We start from the raw sequence: 19,429 nt of genomic DNA, 5'->3' as shown, positions 1-19,429 counted from the left end.
AAAACAAGCAGCGCCGTTTTACTGTGAAAAAAATCCTCCTGGGCGCTTTCCGCAGCGCTCCTTTAACCATGTAATGGAATGAAATGACTGTTTTTTCCCTTCTTTGCACAGGACTAGTCTGCATGAGATACAGTCTCAAGGTCTCATGCATTCCTTCTACCCTGCTTATTTTCAGCTCAACAGAAGAACAAAGAATGAACTCTTTTCTTTTAATTAGTCAAAGAACTCTATTGCGGATTTGATCCTTGAAAGCACCTCGTCCAGCGCCACCACATGTTCACTAAAGGACTTACTGTAAATCAGTACGTCATCAAGGTATACCATACAGATCTGCCAGGGGAGGCCTTTAAGCACCAGCTCCATGACTCTCTGGAAGGTTGCTGGAGCATTGGTTTGACCCATTGGGATTTACCTAAACTGGTACAGCCCATGTCCAGTAGTGAAGGCAGTCTTTTCACGGTCATGGATCTTTACAGTATGCTCTAATGGGAAACAGGCTTCAACACAAACGGTTGTTTTCTGCTTGGTCCTAGAGCTCAACCAGTGTCAATTTAATGCAGCGTAATATTGTTTTTGGATGGTAAAAAGTGCAGGGGTCAAATCTTGACTTTGGAAAAAGTGTGGGGGGGGGACATGTCCCCCCCCCCCCCCAAATTACGTCCATGGACGAGCCAGTCTGTCATCCTCCACACCACGGCTTCGCGCCTTCAAATCTGTCACATCCATTTGTAATTTTTCCATCCTTGCAGTTAAACGCTCCACAGCACCAAGGAGAATCTCTGTGTCCTTATTATCACAGCCCCTCTCAGCGGTCCCAGCAGGAGAATGTGCAGCCACCGTCACCGGGCCATTCGAGGAGAAGTTGACGGTCTGCGTCCCTACGCCCAAGGCCAGCCTAGCCCGCTCACAACGTCCAGCAATAATCAGGGCCTCGTCTAGATCAGTAGCCCCCTGTTCGTGACATTTAGCACGGAGGCCTGGGTCCAGACCGGCGAGAAAACGCCTAAACTTTTCTCCATTTTGTGCCCCGGCGTCATACTCAGGAAAAGCCTCCGTGACAAGCCTCGAAATATCAGCCGCATATATCTCCAAACTCTCATTAGCCAGCCTAGGCCGAGCAGAAACACAGGTCTGAAAGTGCAAGATGAACTGTTTCTGTCCAAATGCCTCATTTAACTTCTGTTTAACACGGTCAAAGCCACCTTGCATAGCTGCAGGGAGGCTGTCCCACAAAAGGAAAGCGGCCCCGTCCAGTCTAGTGGGCAAAAGAGCAGCCACAGTGGCGGTGTAGTTCCGTCTTCCCGCTCCTCGGGTTTGGGCGCGAACGGCAGCCTCAAACTGTTTAATCCAAGTAGCGAAGAGTTTACGACCGTCGCCACAAAATGGCGCGGGCAGCTCCACTTTGACGTTACACACATCCTCAGTCCAAACTGGGCTCTGCTTGTCCTCGTCCATACCGGTAAAAGAGCCTCCGAACATGGTCCTGCGTAGCCTTCTCACGAGCCACGTCCCGGGGGTAAACATCGCCAAACACCGCTGTAACGGGCGAGCTGTAGAGGTTCGAGCTCGTGGTCTCAGGACAATGAGGAGATAGGTGAAAAATACCTTTGGAGTACGGGAACACGTCTCCGTTTATTTGGAAGCTTCACTTGTTAACACCCCAGCAGCCTGCGAACGAATGAAGGTCTATAGAGAGTCTAGTGACTCCACCCTCCAGTCCGACAGTTCAAGGTTAACGGCACATGCGCACAACCCATCACCCGCTTACAACATGTCAAATTCTGATTTGCCAAACTTAGCCAGAAATCATAACATTGTGGGTTAATAAAACAGGATTTACTTCCCGATTAATTCGGTTTCCAGCTGACTCCTGATTCGGCCAAATCGGGAAAGAAGCCTTTTTGAAACAAACTCCTTTGACCTCCAGTCAAAAGTCTCTCTGCAACGCTGCAGCTGATTACAGCCAGACAGCTCTTTCCTGAGCTACTTCACCTCTCAAACATCAGCCTTAGACGCAGTTTTATGCTGTTTTCACGTGTCCTCACTGCAAACAGCTTTCAGAGTGCTAATGTTTTTAGCCGTTAGCTTAGCGTTGAAACATGACTTTGTTACCTTATTAAAACAAACGCACCAGAAATGTGGATTTAAAAAGACACTAAAAGTTAGTAACAAGGAGATCTTAGCACATACTCATCGTTAGCATTAGCGATAGCATCATTATCACGAGTTAATGAAACAATAGCACAACTCACTTCCAGGCAAAAAGAAGGCGATTGTCATCTAAAGCTTCTCCGGTTGACTAAAAGGTTAATCAACCTGAAATACAACAGCTGCAGGCTTCCGGGCTTCTAAAAGGCTTTTGTTTGGTTAGCAGTGTGATGGGAGGAAGGCAGCAGAAGGTAGTTTGTTGTGCTGATCGCTTCAGCGCTGGTTAAATCCTCCAGTGTATGAAAAGTCCCACTTTTACACTATATGGGTCAGATGTATTTTTTCACGATATCACGTCTGCGCCAGCTCATTAAAGTCTAAGTGAAATCACTTTCATCCATCATCGGGTTGTCTTGTTGTGGAGCGAAACACTTCCTGTCCCCCATTTGAGTTTCGCGCGACTGCAGTCACGTGAGTGAAGCCCAGCAATCAGCTCAGAGTTTAATGGGTGTCAATCATCTGCTCCACCCTTTGTTTATTACAGGATCTAAGTCAACCATCAGGAGCCCAAGTTCTGCTCATGAACCAAACGTTTCTTCTCTGAACCGAATGTTCTGGTTCTGCTGTTTTAATAAAAGAGAATTGTTGATCACATGAGAAGTTTTCAATTAACACTTTAATTTATCCATAGAAATGGCTTCAAATCACACGACAGGAAGTACAAATGCGAGTCTTTTCTAGATCTAAGAAGTATATTAGGTAAACACACACACACACACACACACACACACACACACACACACACAGGAGGTAATAAACAGTAGACGTGTGAGGAAACAGGGATGTATCCAGTGTGAGCAGCTGCCTACAAGACAGAAAAAAACAACAGGTAAATATGATGACCAAAGAACTCTTCCTTACCCTGGTATCAGAGTCAATGTAGACCCACTTTATTTAAAAACTTCCTCACCAGCAGTAGGTTTGTGGAAATGGAAATAAAATAGAGGGTAGGTGTTGATTTGAAAGCTGCGGCTCAGGTGTGACGCCTGCTCATTTTTCTTTTTATGCTGCAGTGGTGCTTCTAGTTTAGCGCTGGTTGACAGTAAGTTGTGCCTCAGCTCTCTGATAGCGGTAAGTGAGGTCACATGGTCCCTTCTTCTGGATCCGTCATGGATGTGGTCACGTCGTACTTCTCCAACAGGACCCTTAGAGTCATGCTGGATCGCTATGCATCCCAGTCGGTCTCCCTTCCCTGGGGGGCCATCAAGGATCCATCCTTGTACCGTTACTCTTTTCCCTTATATTCTGTCCTTAGGAGCCATTTTTAACAGCATGCAGTTTCCCATCACTCATATGAGCACGATTGCCAAATCTACATCTCACTCAACCTCAACTTCTGCTCAATTGTCATTGTAACATCCAAGAGTGGCTGGATGAAAACTCCCTCCACCTGAACCACTCGAAAACTCAACGTGTTTCAGTCCTGATAAAGTTAGAGGGACTCCGCCGCCTGACTAAACCTCTTTCTTCTTCTGTGTGACCTTAACTCTTTGGAGCCTTAGAGTAAAAATGAACACGGCCTTAAAGAGGGACACTTAGGTTAATGGCACAGTTCGGTGATTCTCCAAATTTAAGCCTATCCTGAGTAACCGTCCTCGAAAACCCGTGATCCATTCAAAAAAATAAACTGAGCTCTGCCACCAGACCCAACGAAATAACTGAGCTCTGTCAAAAGGTCCGTCGATAAAATCACAGATCTCGGCTTGACTACTCCTGCTCCTGCCTTTATGGCACTAGCAAAGCTGCTCTGTCCAGACTTAAGCTGGTTCAGAAGGCAGCCGTAAGGTTCTTGACCGGAGCAAACAGGAGACATTACATTATACCTATTCTCTCATCTTTCCACTGGTTGTCATTTCAATTTAGGACAAATAGAAAAAGTCTTCTTTTAGTTTTCAAGTCCTTAAATTGTCAACCCCCTTCCTATCTGAGTGTGTTCCTCCACCGCTACTACCCTCCTCGTGCACTAATGTCTGCGGATCAGCCCCTCCTCACATGTCAAGGCCTGTGGTGGTAAGGCCTCTCTAAAGCTGGTTTTCCAGGGACACTACTCAGAGCAACTCGGACCGATGCAGCTCAGCCCGACCAGTTTCCAAGGGCACTGTTCAATCGATCAATCAATAAAATTGTATTTATATAGCGCCTTCCACCAACCTTGTGGGGGCCCAAGGCGCTGAACTCAACATGGAATAAAATCACCAAAGAGCAATAAGCATAATAAAACAACTTTACAACAAATAGATAAAAAGGTCATAACACAAGCAACTAAGATAATGATGTTAATGATGATGGGACAGCAGTAGCTCAGGGGGTAGAGCGGGTTGTCCAGTAATTAGAAGGTTGCAGGTTCAATCCCGGCTGTGAGTGAGGATTGACGATGCTTTCTGTTTTGATGCTCACGTTGGTGCTTCCTTTTTATCATCTGAGGCGTTTAGCTAAAGTGAAGTTATTTTTGACTAGACAGGATCTTAAGACTGTTGTTCATGTCTTCATGACCTCATGCCTTGACTACGCTAACTCTCATTTGTCTTATTTGGTCTAAGTAAGAGTATTGTAGCTCCTTTGCAGCTTGTTCAGAATGCTGCAGTGAGATTTTTGGAAGGCAAGAGAAAGTATGAACACTCGACTCCAATCCTGGCTGCTCTGCACTGGCTACCTGTCCATTACAGAACTCGTTTTAAACTTCTTTTATTGGTGTTCAAGGCAAAGAATAGGTTGGCCCCTGCCTATTTGTCAGAGGTGTGGCAGCCATGCGTTCCTGGTTGGGCACTCCACTCTGAGAACCAATTGCTGGCCTTGGTTCCCCGAGCTCGGCTAAAGACAAGAGGGGATAGGGCGTTCTCAGTAGCAGAACCGAGACTATGAAATGCCCTTCTCTTAGCTGTTAGGCTCTCCCAATCAGTAGAGGTTTTTTAAATGAGGTTGAAGACCTACTCTTATGATCTGGCATTTAACTCTGTGGGTTAGCTGTTGCTGAAATTTTTTACATGCTCTTATGCTCCTATGTTTAAATTGTTGGTTTAAAATTGTATTATTTTAACTGTACAGCACGTTGGTGTCATGTTTCATGCCTCTAAGGTTCTTTATAAATAAAGGTTGATTTGATTTGATTGTAGCTCTTCCCCACTGGCGTGTGAATGGCGTGTGAATGGGTGGATGACTGAATGTGTTGTGAAGTACCTTGGGGGGGGGTTGTAGAACCCTAAGAAGGTGCTATACCAATACAGGCCCTTTAACATGATGAAGATGATAAAGATAACAGTGATGATGATAATGATGGTGATGATAATGATGACAGTGGTAGTGATGATGATGATGATAAAGATGACGATCATGATGATAGTGGTGATGATGATGATTATGAGATAAAGATAACAGTGTTGATGGAGTTGATAGTGATGATGATGATGATGATAATGATAATGATGACAGTGATGATGATGATGATGATAAAGATGACGATCCTGATAACAGTGGTGATGATGATAATGATGACAGTGATGATGATGATGATGATGATGATAAAGATAATGATGATAAAGATGACGATCATGATGATAGTGGTGATGATGATGATGATGATTATGAGATAAAGATAACAATGATGATGGAGTTGATAGTGATGATGATGATGATGATAATGAAGACAGTGGTGATGATGATGATGATTATGAGATAAAGATAACAATGATGATGGAGTTTATAGTAATGATGATGATGATAAAGATGACGATCATGATGATAGTGGTGATGATGATGATGATTATGAGATAAAGATAACAATGATGATGGAGTTTATAGTGATGATGATGATGATAAAGATGACGATCATGATGATAATGATGATAAAGATAATGATGATGATGATGATAATGATGACAGTGGTGATGATGATGATGATGATGATGATTATGAGATAAAGATAACAATGATGATGGAGTTTATAGTGATGATGATGATGATGATAAAGATGACGATCATGATGATAATGATGATAAAGATAATGATGATGATGATGATGATAATGATGATGACAGTGGTGATGATGATGATGATGATTATGAGATAAAGGTAACAATGATGATGGAGTTTATAGTGATGATGATGATGATAAAGATGACGATCATGATGATAATGATGATAAAGATAATGATGATGATGATGATAATGATGATGACAGTGGTGATGATGATGATGATGATGATTATGAGATAAAGATAACAATGATGATGGAGTTTATAGTGATGATGATGATGATGATGATAAAGATGACGATCATGATGATAATGATGATAAAGATAATGACGATGATGATGATAATGATGATGACAGTGGTGATGATGATGATGATGATTATGAGATAAAGATAACAATGATGATGGAGTTGATAGTGATGATGATGATGATGATAAAGATGACGATCATGATGATAATGATGATAAAGATAATGATGATGATGATGATAATGATAATGATGACAGTGGTGATGATGATGATGATGATGATTATGAGATAAAGATAACAATGATGATGGAGTTTATAGTGATGATGATGATAAAGATGACGATCATGATGATAATGATGGTAAAGATAATGATGATGATGATAATGATAATGATGACAGTGGTGATGATGATGATGATTATGAGATAAAGATAACAATGATGATGGAGTTTATAGTGATGATGATGATGATAAAGATGACGATCATGATGATAATGATGATAAAGATAATGAGGATGATGATGATAATGATAATGATGACAGTGGTGATGATGATGATGATTATGAGATAAAGATAACTATGATGATGGAGTTGATAGTGATGATGATGATGATAAATAAGATGACGATCATGATGATAGTGGTGATGATGATGATGATGATTATGAGATAAAGATAACAATGATGATGGAGTTGATAGTGATGATGATGATGATAAAGATGACGATCATGATGATAATGATGATAAAGATGATGATGATGATGATGATGATAATGATAATGATGACAGTGGTAATGATGATGATGATGATTATGAGATAAAGATAACAATGATGATGGAGTTTATAGTGATGATGATGATGATAAAGATGACGATCATGATGATAATGATGATAAAGATAATGATGATGATAATGATAATGATGACAGTGGTGATGATGATGATGATTATGAGATAAAGATAACAATGATGATGGAGTTTATAGTGATGATGATGATGATAAAGATGACGATCATGATGATAATGACGATAAAGATAATGATGATGATAAAGATGACGATCATGATGATAATGATGATAAAGATAATGATGATGATGATGATAATGATAATGATGACAGTGGTGATGATGATGATGATTATGAGATAAAGATAACAATGATGATGGAGTTTATAGTGATGATGATGATGATAAAGATGACGATCATGATGATAATGATGATAAAGATAATGATGATGATGATGATAATGATGATGACAGTGGTGATGATGATGATGATGATTATGAGATAAAGATAACAATGATGATGGAGTTTATAGTGATGATGATGATGATGATAAAGATGACGATCATGATGATAATGATGATAAAGATAATGATGATGATGATGATAATGATGATGACAGTGGTGATGATGATGATGATGATGATTATGAGATAAAGATAACAATGATGATGGAGTTTATAGTGATGATGATGATGATGATAAAGATGACGATCATGATGATAATGATGATAAAGATAATGATGATGATGATGATGATAATGATGATGACAGTGGTGATGATGATGATGATGATTATGAGATAAAGATAACAATGATGATGGAGTTGATAGTGATGATGATGATGATAAAGATGACGATCATGATGATAATGATGATAAATATAAAGATGATGATGATGATAATGATAATGATGACAGTGGTGATGATGATGATGATTATGAGATAAAGATAACAATGATGATGGAGTTTATAGTGATGATGATGATAAAGATGACGATCATGATGATAATGATGGTAAAGATAATGATGATGATGATAATGATGACAGTGGTGATGATGATGATGATTATGAGATAAAGATAACAATGATGATGGAGTTTATAGTGATGCTGATGATGATAAAGATGACGATCATGATGATAATGATGATAAAGATAATGAGGATGATGATGATAATGATAATGATGACAGTGGTGATGATGATGATGATTATGAGATAAAGATAACTATGATGATGGAGTTGATAGTGATGATGATGATGATGATAAATAAGATGACGATCATGATTATAGTGGTGATGATGATGATGATGATTATGAGATAAAGATAACAATGATGATGGAGTTGATAGTGATGATGATGATGATAAAGATGACGATCATGATGATAATGATGATAAAGATGATGATGATGATGATGATGATAATGATAATGATGACAGTGGTAATGATGATGATGATGATGATGATTATGAGATAAAGATAACAATGATGATGGAGTTTATAGTGATGATGATGATGATAAAGATGACGATCATGATGATAATGATGATAAAGATAATGATGATGATGATGATAATGATGACAGTGGTGATGATGATGATGATTATGAGATAAAGATAACAATGATGATGGAGTTTATAGTGATGATGATGATGATAAAGATGACGATCATGATGATAATGACGATAAAGATAATGATGATGATAAAGATGACGATCATGATGATAATGATGATAAAGATAATGATGATGATGATGATAATGATAATGATGACAGTGGTGATGATGATGATGATGATTATGAGATAAAGATAACAATGATGATGGAGTTTATAGTGATGATGATGATAAAGATGACGATCATGATGATAATGATGATAAAGCTAATGATGATGATGATGATAATGATAATGATGACAGTGGTGATGATGATGATGATTATGAGATAAAGATAACAATGATGATGGAGTTGATAGTAATGATGATGATGATGATGATAATGATAATGATGACAGTGGTGATGATGATGATGATGATTATGAGATAAAGATAACAATGATGATGGAGTTTATAGTGATGATGATGATGATGATAAAGATGACGATCATGATGATAATGATGATAAAGATAATGATGATGATAATGATAATGATGACAGTGGTGATGATGATGATGATTATGAGATAAAGATAACAATGATGATGGAGTTGATAGTGATGATGATGATGATAAAGATGACGATCATGATGATAATGATGATAAAGATAATGATGATGATAATAACAGTGATGATGATGATGATGATAATGATAACAGTGATGATGATGATGATGATGATAATGATAACAGTGATGATGATGATGATAATGATAACAGTGATGATGATGATAGTTTAAAATGTTTTGTCCAACTTTTAGAAATATTCCATAAAGTTAATGAACGTGATGTCATCCCGTGACCGCGTGGAAACCGTGCCGGCAGCTGACTTGGTGTCTAAACAACACAACTTCTGCAGTTTGGAAGTATTTCTTGTTCAAAGTAAACTTAAAAGAAGAGCCAGTAAACACTGATGAGGTCATTTGTGCAAGTGGGAATCCCCCACAATGACAAAATTCAAAGCACCGGAAAACACAACGCTTCTACTGGTCTTTGAACGCCACCTTTTACCTCACACAGCAGCTCTGCTGGTTCTTGAATAGATTAAATTGGCGTATGTTATATATTTCTTATGTTACTGTAGACGATGTCTGGTGCTGATCAGTGACATCACCACTGCAGAAGCAGTGGTGATGTGCTGACATCTGTGGAAAGCTCTGAGACGGCTGAATTTGTTTGGAGACACAACAGCTGAAGGGACCAGAACATCGTATCTCCCAGAAATTACCCTGAAATTGCGACAACAGAAACATGGCTCATGATGTAATTAATGTTTGTCTTGGGACCACATAGGTCAATGCGCGTTTGCGAACTATGGACCTCGTACATCACCGCGTGCCCCATGAACTGAACTGTATGGCCGGCAGTGAGATGCCCCTTTTATCCCTCACGGATGCCCCTGTTAAGCCCATGGACTGTGGACTGCCTGATCCCTGTCCCCATGGACTGTGGACTGATGATCCTTGCCCCTTTTGTCCCCTCGTGGAGTCAACCGCCCGCCGGCCTCCGTCCTTCCACACTACTACCTCTCGCATGGACGACGACATCATTGCGTACCACCTGCGTGGGTGGCTCCTCCTCGTTATGCGTGTGGGGACTATCCCGTTTCCTATCCTCTTTTGTTTTTGTGCCTGACCAGGATCCAAGACAAAGACCAAAGGCGTCCAAGGAGACCAATGTTCCTAAGGGACAAACTCATCTGTGCTTCCGACAATCAAGTCGACCGACAACCAAGTCGACCAACGTTCATGAGGGAAGAACCCATCTGTACTTCTGACGATCGAGCTCTGGCGCGATCCCCGAAACCAAAAGGGGGAATGTTGAGGGTCTGCCCTCATGAGAAATTGCTGCAGTAATTTCTCCAAAAGACTGTGCCAAAATTGCTCTGAAGAGCATATTTACACATCAGCACCAGCTACAACTTGATTCCTGGAGCCGGAAGCAATGTGATGACGTCACCGCCGAACCCCGGAAACAAGTTCTGCGTATGTGCGGGAGCCACACGGACTTTCCCGCCAGCCGCTGAAGCTATAAATTATAGCGAAACGAAACCTAACTCCATCTTTTGTTCGGTCAACTGGCTTGAAGACGCTCGTTGCTGTCGCTCCGAACAACGTGAGCACGCGGAGGCCTGGCTGCTGAAGTGGATCGAACACAGAACCGCTGAAAAGCAGTGGAAACCCATCAGATCTGCTCTCCTGATGCCCAGCTCTAGCTGATGTGTGAGGGATTGTTCGCTGCTACGACTCCGGACGTGTGAGCACACAGAACCGCTGGAAAGCAACGGAACCATCATCTAATCAGCGCGAAGAACAAAGGGACGCCTCGGTTCGCTAACGCAAGAGTTTGATTTTTATTTTATTTTTCTCTCTCTCTTCTTCTTTCTCGTCTCTTCTAGACCAAAATAAGCGATAAAACCGTGGATCGTTTTAAAGTAGAACCGGTTTTCTCTTTCGTACCAAAATACGCCATCGGACAATTGAAGTAAGCTGTTTCTTTATTGTTAATATCTGGGTTGTGTCTGTCAGCTGTGGCCAGGCTTACCGACTCTGTTAGATATTTTCATTCGCCTTTGATTGGGTTGTTTTTCTTTAGCCTTGTGAAGAAAATTAGCATTTGAAGTGTTTAAGTTACTATGCATGAAACGTGCCACATTACTGAAACGTTAAGTTTTACTGTGATTGAGTTAAAAGTAAGAGCTAAACTTTTTCTGTCTGTATCTGAGGAAAAGTCACAGCTTACAGCTCACATTCCTCCAGCATCACATCACTGCTCCACACACACACACACACACACACACGTTTGTTTTCAGTGTTTAGGAGGACACACGACTAAAACACACCCATCCATTGGGGTCTCCTTGTTTTACGGTATCATTTCATTGTTGTTATTCATTTGATAAAATCAGTTGGTTGATATTGATTGATTAACGCTTCAGAAGGAGCTGAAGTGAATATATTAGTTAATAAATCTATAGCCAATTAAGATTTTTGTCTCAAGTGAATCTGTTTGTGTGATATAAAATTCAACTGCAGCTCGTTAGGATTCACGGAACGTTTAGTCGAGACTGATAAGAATTTTGGATTCATTTCCCTTTCTAATTAGAAGGGGTGGTGCCCCGTAGATATCTCAGGATATCTTAATTAATTAATAAATCGGTAAATATTTCCATATTTACAAATTTATTGAAGAATCCAAAAAGTAAGTAAAAGCTTACAAATTATTCGTTGACCTATAACACCAACATTTGTGTGGAGAGAGCTGTACCTGTGTCAGGTCTGGACCTGTCCTGTGGAGTTCCTTATGGACGGGTCCTTCTGCATGGCTAACGTCTGATTTACAAATTTCAGCATCCCTGTAAGTGAGACCAAGTCAGCGTTCTCCTCCGGACCCTCCAGAGTGCTTGTTGACTCCCTCCTAGACCCGCCATGCAGTTCGTCTCCTTCCTGCTCGGCATTAGCCTCCACGCTGAGGTCAGTGCTGTTTTGTTGGTCCAACATGTATGTGAGAGGGTTGAAGGACAGGTCAGAAGCTCCTGTGACGCTAAGCCCCTGCCAACTGTGGTCCACCGTATCTGGGAAGGAGCAAACCGAGGACTCCCATGACTGCTTGCTCAACACCTCCTTCAGTGTGGCTTTCAGGTCCAGAGGGAAGTCCAGAGAGGAGTTTGTGCTGCTGCTCTGGAGCCAGTCACAGTTTAGAAGGCTGTCGGACGGGTTAAGGACGGATGCAGGTGCAGGGTTAGCTGCTGCCAGCGGTTGGGAGGATGATGGACACAAGGTGGTGGAGAGCTCAGGGGGAGGAGAGAATTTGTTAAGAACAGGAAGTGAGGGCATGTGGTTGAACAGATTCTGTTGTTCAGTGGCTCGTCCCAGACTGGAGATCCTGGCCTGGAGGCGGGTCACCTCAGACTCCTGTAAGAAGATCAGAACACTGATGAGGGCTCAGATGTAAGGCCTGATTTATATTTCTCCATCTGCATTGGTGTAGAGACATGCAACACCATGATGCGTCTGCACAGGGGTTCTCTGACAGGCTCACAGAGGGAGACGGAGACGTGCCCAATTTTTAAATATTCCTCTAAAGTGTTGGAGACCGCAAGCATATGACTGGTCAGTACGCCGCTACGCCGCTTCCTGTAAATTCGCCAACAGCCCTTTCAAAAAGTACAATGATATTTAGCGGCAGACACGGAAGAGATTGAAGAATGTAAAAAGTCTAAAAATAAAAACGTTTATTCCCCTGTGACTGAAAGAGAACACAAATACGGAGCAAACACTTTCTTCTTGGACAGAAATGACGGGTAACGTGGGTTTAGAGATGGTGACTGCATGAAGAGGTGGAGAATGAAGGACAAGTCCGTCTGCGCCATAAAGTCTCTGAAATATATAAACACATTAGTAAATACGCTATCGTGGACCAGAAAGGTGAGTGTAATGGTGGCGCTACGCCCTCTGCTGTCCTGGCGGAGAATTGCTTTGCAACAATCAGGCAACGGAGAAATCCGAGAGCAAAACGTCTGTCAGTGCACCTGATGGAGAAGTAAAAACTAGGCTTAACGCCCTCCTGACCCAACATGACTAAATGTATACCTTAATGAGGAGCGAATCAGCTGATGTCTCCACCACCTCCTCTGAAGCGTGGAGCTGAGCTTGGAGCTGGGTATCCTGGGCTCTGGCCTGGTTCAACTCTGCAGTCAGCTGCTCGACCCGGCCAAGCAGAAGACCGTTCTGAGCTCTCGTCTGCTCGTTCAGAATGTGGCTCTGCTCCAGCTGGGCTTGGAGGTGACTGGCCTGATTCCGGGTGTAATCCAACTCCATCCTAGCCTGGTCTAGTTGGGCTTTGGTGTGGTTGCAGAGCGCCTCTGCTTCCTCCAGCTGGATCTTGGACTGCTGGAGCTTTATGGTGAGCTGCTCCTGGGAGCAGCGCATGGAGGAGGAGATCTGCTCCGACACCTTGAGGAGCTGACCCCGGGTCTGCTGCAGAGACTCCAGCTGCAGGAACAGAACATTTCTGCTAATCAGGAAACAAGGGGGTCACACGGAATAAAACAATATTAACATAAAGGTGAGACGTGTCATACAGGGTTCCCACTCTTTTCTTGAAATTATTTTCCAGGACTTTTCCAGGACATTTTCAAGACTTTTTCAGTGTACAAGTCAAGTTATCATAACTATGGTTTGCCGATATCCCGATATATTTAGAAACAGATATGATATTGTACCTACCTATACTGTTATTTTGACAATATAGTTGTGGAAAGATTTTTGTCTTTCACAATCCCACCTGCTTTCCTCTACTTACAATGCAACACAACTAAAAAAGAAGTCATTCTCTACTTTAGTTCATACCAGAGATGTGACATTGTGGCATCATCAAGTCATCTCCATGTCATGTTTTTGTTCTGCTCAGCAACTGAACCAGGTTAATTCACTGTGCTGATTGAAATCGTGGTCGTCTTCCTCCGCTTATCCGGGTCCAGGTCGCAGGGGCAGCATCCCAACTAGGGAGCTCCAGACCGTCCTCTCCCCGGCCACCTCCACCAGCTCCTCCGGCAGGACCCCAAGGCGTTCCCGGACCAGATTGGAGATGTAACCTCTCCAACGTGTCCTGGGTCGACCCGGGGGCCTCCTGCCGGCAGGACATGCCCGAAACTCCTCCCCAGGGAGGCGTCCAGGAGGCATCCTGACCAGATGCCCAAGCCACCTCAACTGACTCCTTTCGATCCGGAGGCGCAGCGGTTCTACTCCGAGTCCCTCCTGAATGTACGAGCTCCTCACCCTATCTCTAAGGCTGAGCCCGGCCACCCTACGGAGGAAACTCATTTCGGCCGCTCGTATCCGCGATCTCGTTCTTTCGGTCATTACCCAAAGCTCATGACCATAGGTGAGGATTGGGACGTAGATCGACCGGTAAATCGAGAGCCAGGCTTTCTGGCTCAGCTCCCTCTTCACCACGACAGATCGGCTCAACGTCCGCATCACTGCAGACGCCGAACCAATCCGCCTGTCGATCTCCCGATCCCTCCTACCCTCACTCGTGAACAAGACCCCGAGATACTTAAACTCCTCCACTTGAGGTAGAACCTCTCTCCCGAACTGGAGTTGGCAAGCCACCCTTTTCCGGTTGAGAACCATGGTCTCAGATTTGGAGGTGCTGATCCTCATCCCAGCCGCTTCCCACTCGGCCGCGAACCTACCCAGCAAGAGCTGAAGGTCAGAGCTGGATGAAGCTAGGAGGACCACATCATCCGCAAATAGCAAAGACAAGATTCTCCTGCCACCAAACTCGACACACTCCACACCATGGCTGCGCCTAGAAATTCTGTCCATAAAGGTAATGAACAGAACCGGTGACAAAGGGCAGCCCTGGCGGAGTCCAACCCTCACCGGGAACAGGTCCAACTTACTACCAGCTATGTGGACCTAACTTACGCTCCTCTGGTAAAGGGTCTGAATGGTCCTTAACAGTAAGCCACCCACCCCATACTCCTGGAGCGTCCCCCACAGAGAGCCCCTGGGGACTCGGTCATAAGCCTTCTCCAAATCCACAAAACATATGTGGATTGATTGGGCAAACTCCCATGCCCCCTCCATCACCCTTGCAAGGGTATAGAGCTGGTCCACAGTTCCACGGCCAGGACGAAAACCACACTGCTCCTCCTCAATCTGAGATTCAACTATCGATCGGACCCTCCTCTCCAGTACCTTGGAGTAGACCTTTCCAGGGAGGCAGGGAGGCTGAGGAGTGTGATCCCCCTATAGTTGGAACACACCCTCAGGTCACCCTTCTAAAAGATGGGGACCACCACCCCAGTCTGCCACTCCACAGGAACTGCCCCTGATGACCACGCAATGTTGCAGAGACTTGTCAACCACGACAGCCCTACAACATCCATAGCCTTGAGATATCCAGGACGAATCTCATCCACCCCCGGGGCTCTGCCGCTGTGTAGTTGTTTGACTACCTCAGCAACTTCTGCCCCTGAGATTGGACAGTCCATCTCCAGGTCTCCTGGCTCTGGTTCCTCCTCAGAATGCGCGTAGGAGGGATTGAGGAGCTCCTCAAAGTATTCCTTCCACCCTCCGACTATAGCCCCAGTTGATGTCAGCAGCTCCCCATCTCCACTGTAAAGTGTGAGCGAGTTGCTGCCTTCCTCTCCTGGGGCGCCGGACAGTTTGCCAGAACCTCTTTGGAGCCGATCGATAGTCTTTCTCCATGACCTCACCAAACTCCTCCCACGCCCGAGATTTTGCCTTGGCAACTGCCACTGCTGCACCCTGCTTGGATATCCGGAACATGTCTGCTGTCTCCGGAGACCCACAGACCAGCCACGCCTTGTAGGCCTCCTTCTTCAGCCTGACGGCTCCCCGAACCTCTGGTGTCCACCAGCGGGTACGGGGGTTGCCACCATGACTGGCACCGGCCACCTTGCGACCACAGCTAACAGCAGCCGCCTCAACAATCGCAGAGTGGAACAAGGCCCACTCGGAGTCAATGTCCCCCACTGCTCTCGGGACGCGGTCAAAGCTCTGCCAGAGGTGGGAGTTGAAGACCGTCTTGACAGGTTCTTCTGCCAGGCGTTCCCAGCAGACCCTCACTATGCGTTTGGGTCTGCCAGGTCTATGTAGCATCTTCCCCTGCCATCTGATCAAACTCACCACCAGGTGGTGATCAGTTGACAGCTCCGCTCCTCTCTTCACTCGGGTGTCCAAAACATACGGCCGTAGGTCAGATGATAAGACTACAAAGTCTATCATCGACCTGTGACCTAGGCTGCCCTGGTACCAAGTGTACCGATGGGCATCCTTATGGTTCGAACATGGTGTTCGTTATGGCCAAACTGCGGCTTGCACAGAAGTCCAATAATGAAACACCACTCGAGTTCAGATCAGGCGGGCCGTTCCTTACAATCACACCCCTCCAGGTCATGCTGTCATTGCCCATGTGAGCATTGAAGTCCCCCAGCAGGACAATGGAGTTCCCTGATGGAGCACTATCTAGCACTCGTCCCAGGGACTCCAAAAAGGGTGGGTACTCTGAACTGATATTTAGCCCATAAGCGCAAACAACAGTCAGGACCCATTCCCCGACCCGAAGGCACAGGGAAGCTACCCTCTCGTCCCGCGGGGTAAACCCCAACACACAGGCAGAGTCTTGGGGCTAGCAAAAAGCCAGTTTTGAAAAGTTTTGAATTGGCACCGTCTTCCTGACATCACTCACTCCTGCCTATAAAGGACACAAAGACATATTTTGAAAGATTGTTACTGTTTATATTGACTGTTTATTCAATAAATTAGGCCTGCTTTTCAAACCTTAGCTCTTTCATATCTTTCATATTCTATGTATTATACTTACTGTACACACCACATTACACTTTACTGCTTATTTCACATAGTTGGATGTTAAACTGCATTTTGTTGTTCCAGTATTGGTCATTTTAGGTTAGTCCAGTCATCCAGAAACAAGATTCAGGGTAGATGACTAGGCTAATATCTCCCGCTAACACCACAGACATATTGGACCTGAGAAAATTTTTTTTTCTACCTCAGAGATAAGTACTTGTAGTTGTTCACAACCATTTTAGTCTGGACTGTACGTAGCATTACTATGATAAATATATGGTTACCACTTAAAATCATTCTAGTTATTAATTTAGCCGTGTTTAATTCAATTTAATTACGTTAACAACTTTGTTCAAATGACCATGCCAGTCTTCAGTTCTCACTGCCACCTGGCTGCGGTCTGTGTAGCTAGCTAAAAACAGTATGAACAGCTGAGGCTCTGTCCTCTGAGCACATACTTAGTATTTTTGATAGAATCAAATTCATGACATTTTTCTCATTCACATTTTTGTTTCTGCTGTCGGACGATAGAACTAGTATGAATTACTGAGTGGAGCGCGGGTCCGGTAGACTACCTGCTTTCCGTCGCTATCCCGAAGCTCTCGTCATGTTCGCTCGTCTCAATGTATGAGTGAAAAAAACAAAAGCTCTCTGCTGCTCCTTTGTCACTCAACAGAGAGAAGGAGAAAAACCTCTCACTCTATAAACTGCAATAAAGCAATACTCGTGAACCGAGTCGCTACTTTTGGCCCTTCTTTGGGGAAATAAATCTAGGGGTGAAAAATCTGTAAATCTAGCCAAAATGACAGTTGGAAAAACAGAAGTGGAACTGGAACTGAAGGGGAATATGCAATCTGATTGGTTGGAAGCGTCATGTGGGGCACTGTGCCAGCTAGATGCAGAAATGAAAGGAGAAGCGCTGCAGCCCAATATTGCCCAATAATCCGTTTGTTTATCCACAAGGAGGGAAAATTATTTTCCAATTGGAAAATTGGACTATCATTTTCCAGGTTTTCCAGGACACGTGGGAACCCTGGTCATAATTTCATCTACTCCATTTCTTGTCTATTGAGACATCCCTGGCTCATCCCGACATAAAGACTGTTACAGTAGTCAAGCCTCGAGGTGATGAATGCATGAATGATTCTTTCCAGATGACTTCTCACCAGAACCGACTCGACTCAGGCCAGCTTCCTTAGTTGGACGAAGCAGGACTTCACCACACAGTGGATCTGCTAATCTGCATATTCCATCATTGTTCTTTCAGTGTCTCAGTTGATATCACCGTAACTCATTATTTATAATCGTTTGTTCTGTATCATCATAGTAGTAGAAATATAGTAATAAACAGATTTTTATAAATGACATTTTTGCCTCTGTGTAAAATTATTACATAGTGTTGTTTCCCTGGCGTACCCAAATTACCCAGTTTCATCATCAATCGAATATCAATAGGTCAATAATATTGATGATCCATATTTTTATGGATTATTACATTTTATTGAACACCTTTATATTCTATTGACAATTTATTAAAAGTAACCATTTACAAAACGTTAACAAAGGCGATGTCTTGCTAGGCCAGATGCCTTGCTTACGAGGACACTGTAGTTCCTTGGACAACTGCTTTGGATCTAAAAAAAAGTATTGTATGTATGTATGTATGTATGTATGTATGTATGTATGTATGTATGTATGTCGTCCGTCCGTCCGTCCGTCCGTGCGGTCGGACGGACGGACAGACAGACAGACAGACAGACAGACAGACAGACAGACAGACAGACAGACAGACAGACAGACAGACAGACAGACAGACAGACAGACAGACAGACAGACAGACAGACAGACAGACAGACAGACAGACAGACAGACAGACAGACAGACAGACAGACAGACAGACAGACAGACAGACAGACAGACAGACAGACAGACAGACAGATAGATAGATAGATAACTGTTGATGAACTGGAAATTTGCCCCCAAAGTAGCTGCCGGCTTCTGATCCGTTATCCTTTTGAAAATGCTGCGGTGTATTCTGGGAAATTTTTGACCAAGGCGAGGCTAAAAGACCCCTACCGTGTATCCTTGCTCAGCTAGCTAAACGGCTAACAAAGGTTGAGAACAGAAGCCTCGGTAGCACATGACCATTGGAACACAGTGTAACGTTATGAAGTTCATTATTTTCAGCTCCACACAGCTGCCCCCGTACA

At 43.5% G+C, this 19,429-nt stretch overlaps 1 protein-coding gene across 5 annotated transcripts in view; it reads right to left on the bottom strand.

Moving 5' to 3' along the window:
- The window catches only part of scinlb (scinderin like b), a 97,098-nt gene that overhangs the window by 36,773 nt on the left and 40,896 nt on the right, over window positions 1–19,429 (bottom strand). For 2 of the 5 annotated variants that reach the window (XM_054734006.2, XM_015976370.3), the window contains 3 exons: window positions 13,467–13,868; window positions 12,142–12,788; window positions 2,858–3,013 (listed from right to left, as the gene is read on the bottom strand). In XM_054734006.2, coding sequence (XP_054589981.2) covers window positions 12,147–12,788; window positions 13,467–13,868 — 1,044 coding nt within the window. In that variant the 3' untranslated portion in view covers window positions 2,858–3,013; window positions 12,142–12,146. Of the gene's footprint in view, window positions 1–2,857; window positions 3,014–12,141; window positions 12,789–13,466; window positions 13,869–19,429 lie in introns of those variants that run through there. The other 3 variants (XM_070541824.1, XM_054734007.2, XM_070541825.1) reach the window with 2 other exon arrangements.

The sequence above is a fragment of the Nothobranchius furzeri genome, chromosome 11 (genome assembly GCF_043380555.1).
Source record: "Nothobranchius furzeri strain GRZ-AD chromosome 11, NfurGRZ-RIMD1, whole genome shotgun sequence".
In the NCBI taxonomy this organism is placed as follows: domain Eukaryota; kingdom Metazoa; phylum Chordata; class Actinopteri; order Cyprinodontiformes; family Nothobranchiidae; genus Nothobranchius; species Nothobranchius furzeri.
This window is presented reverse-complemented; position numbering and strand designations above follow the sequence as displayed.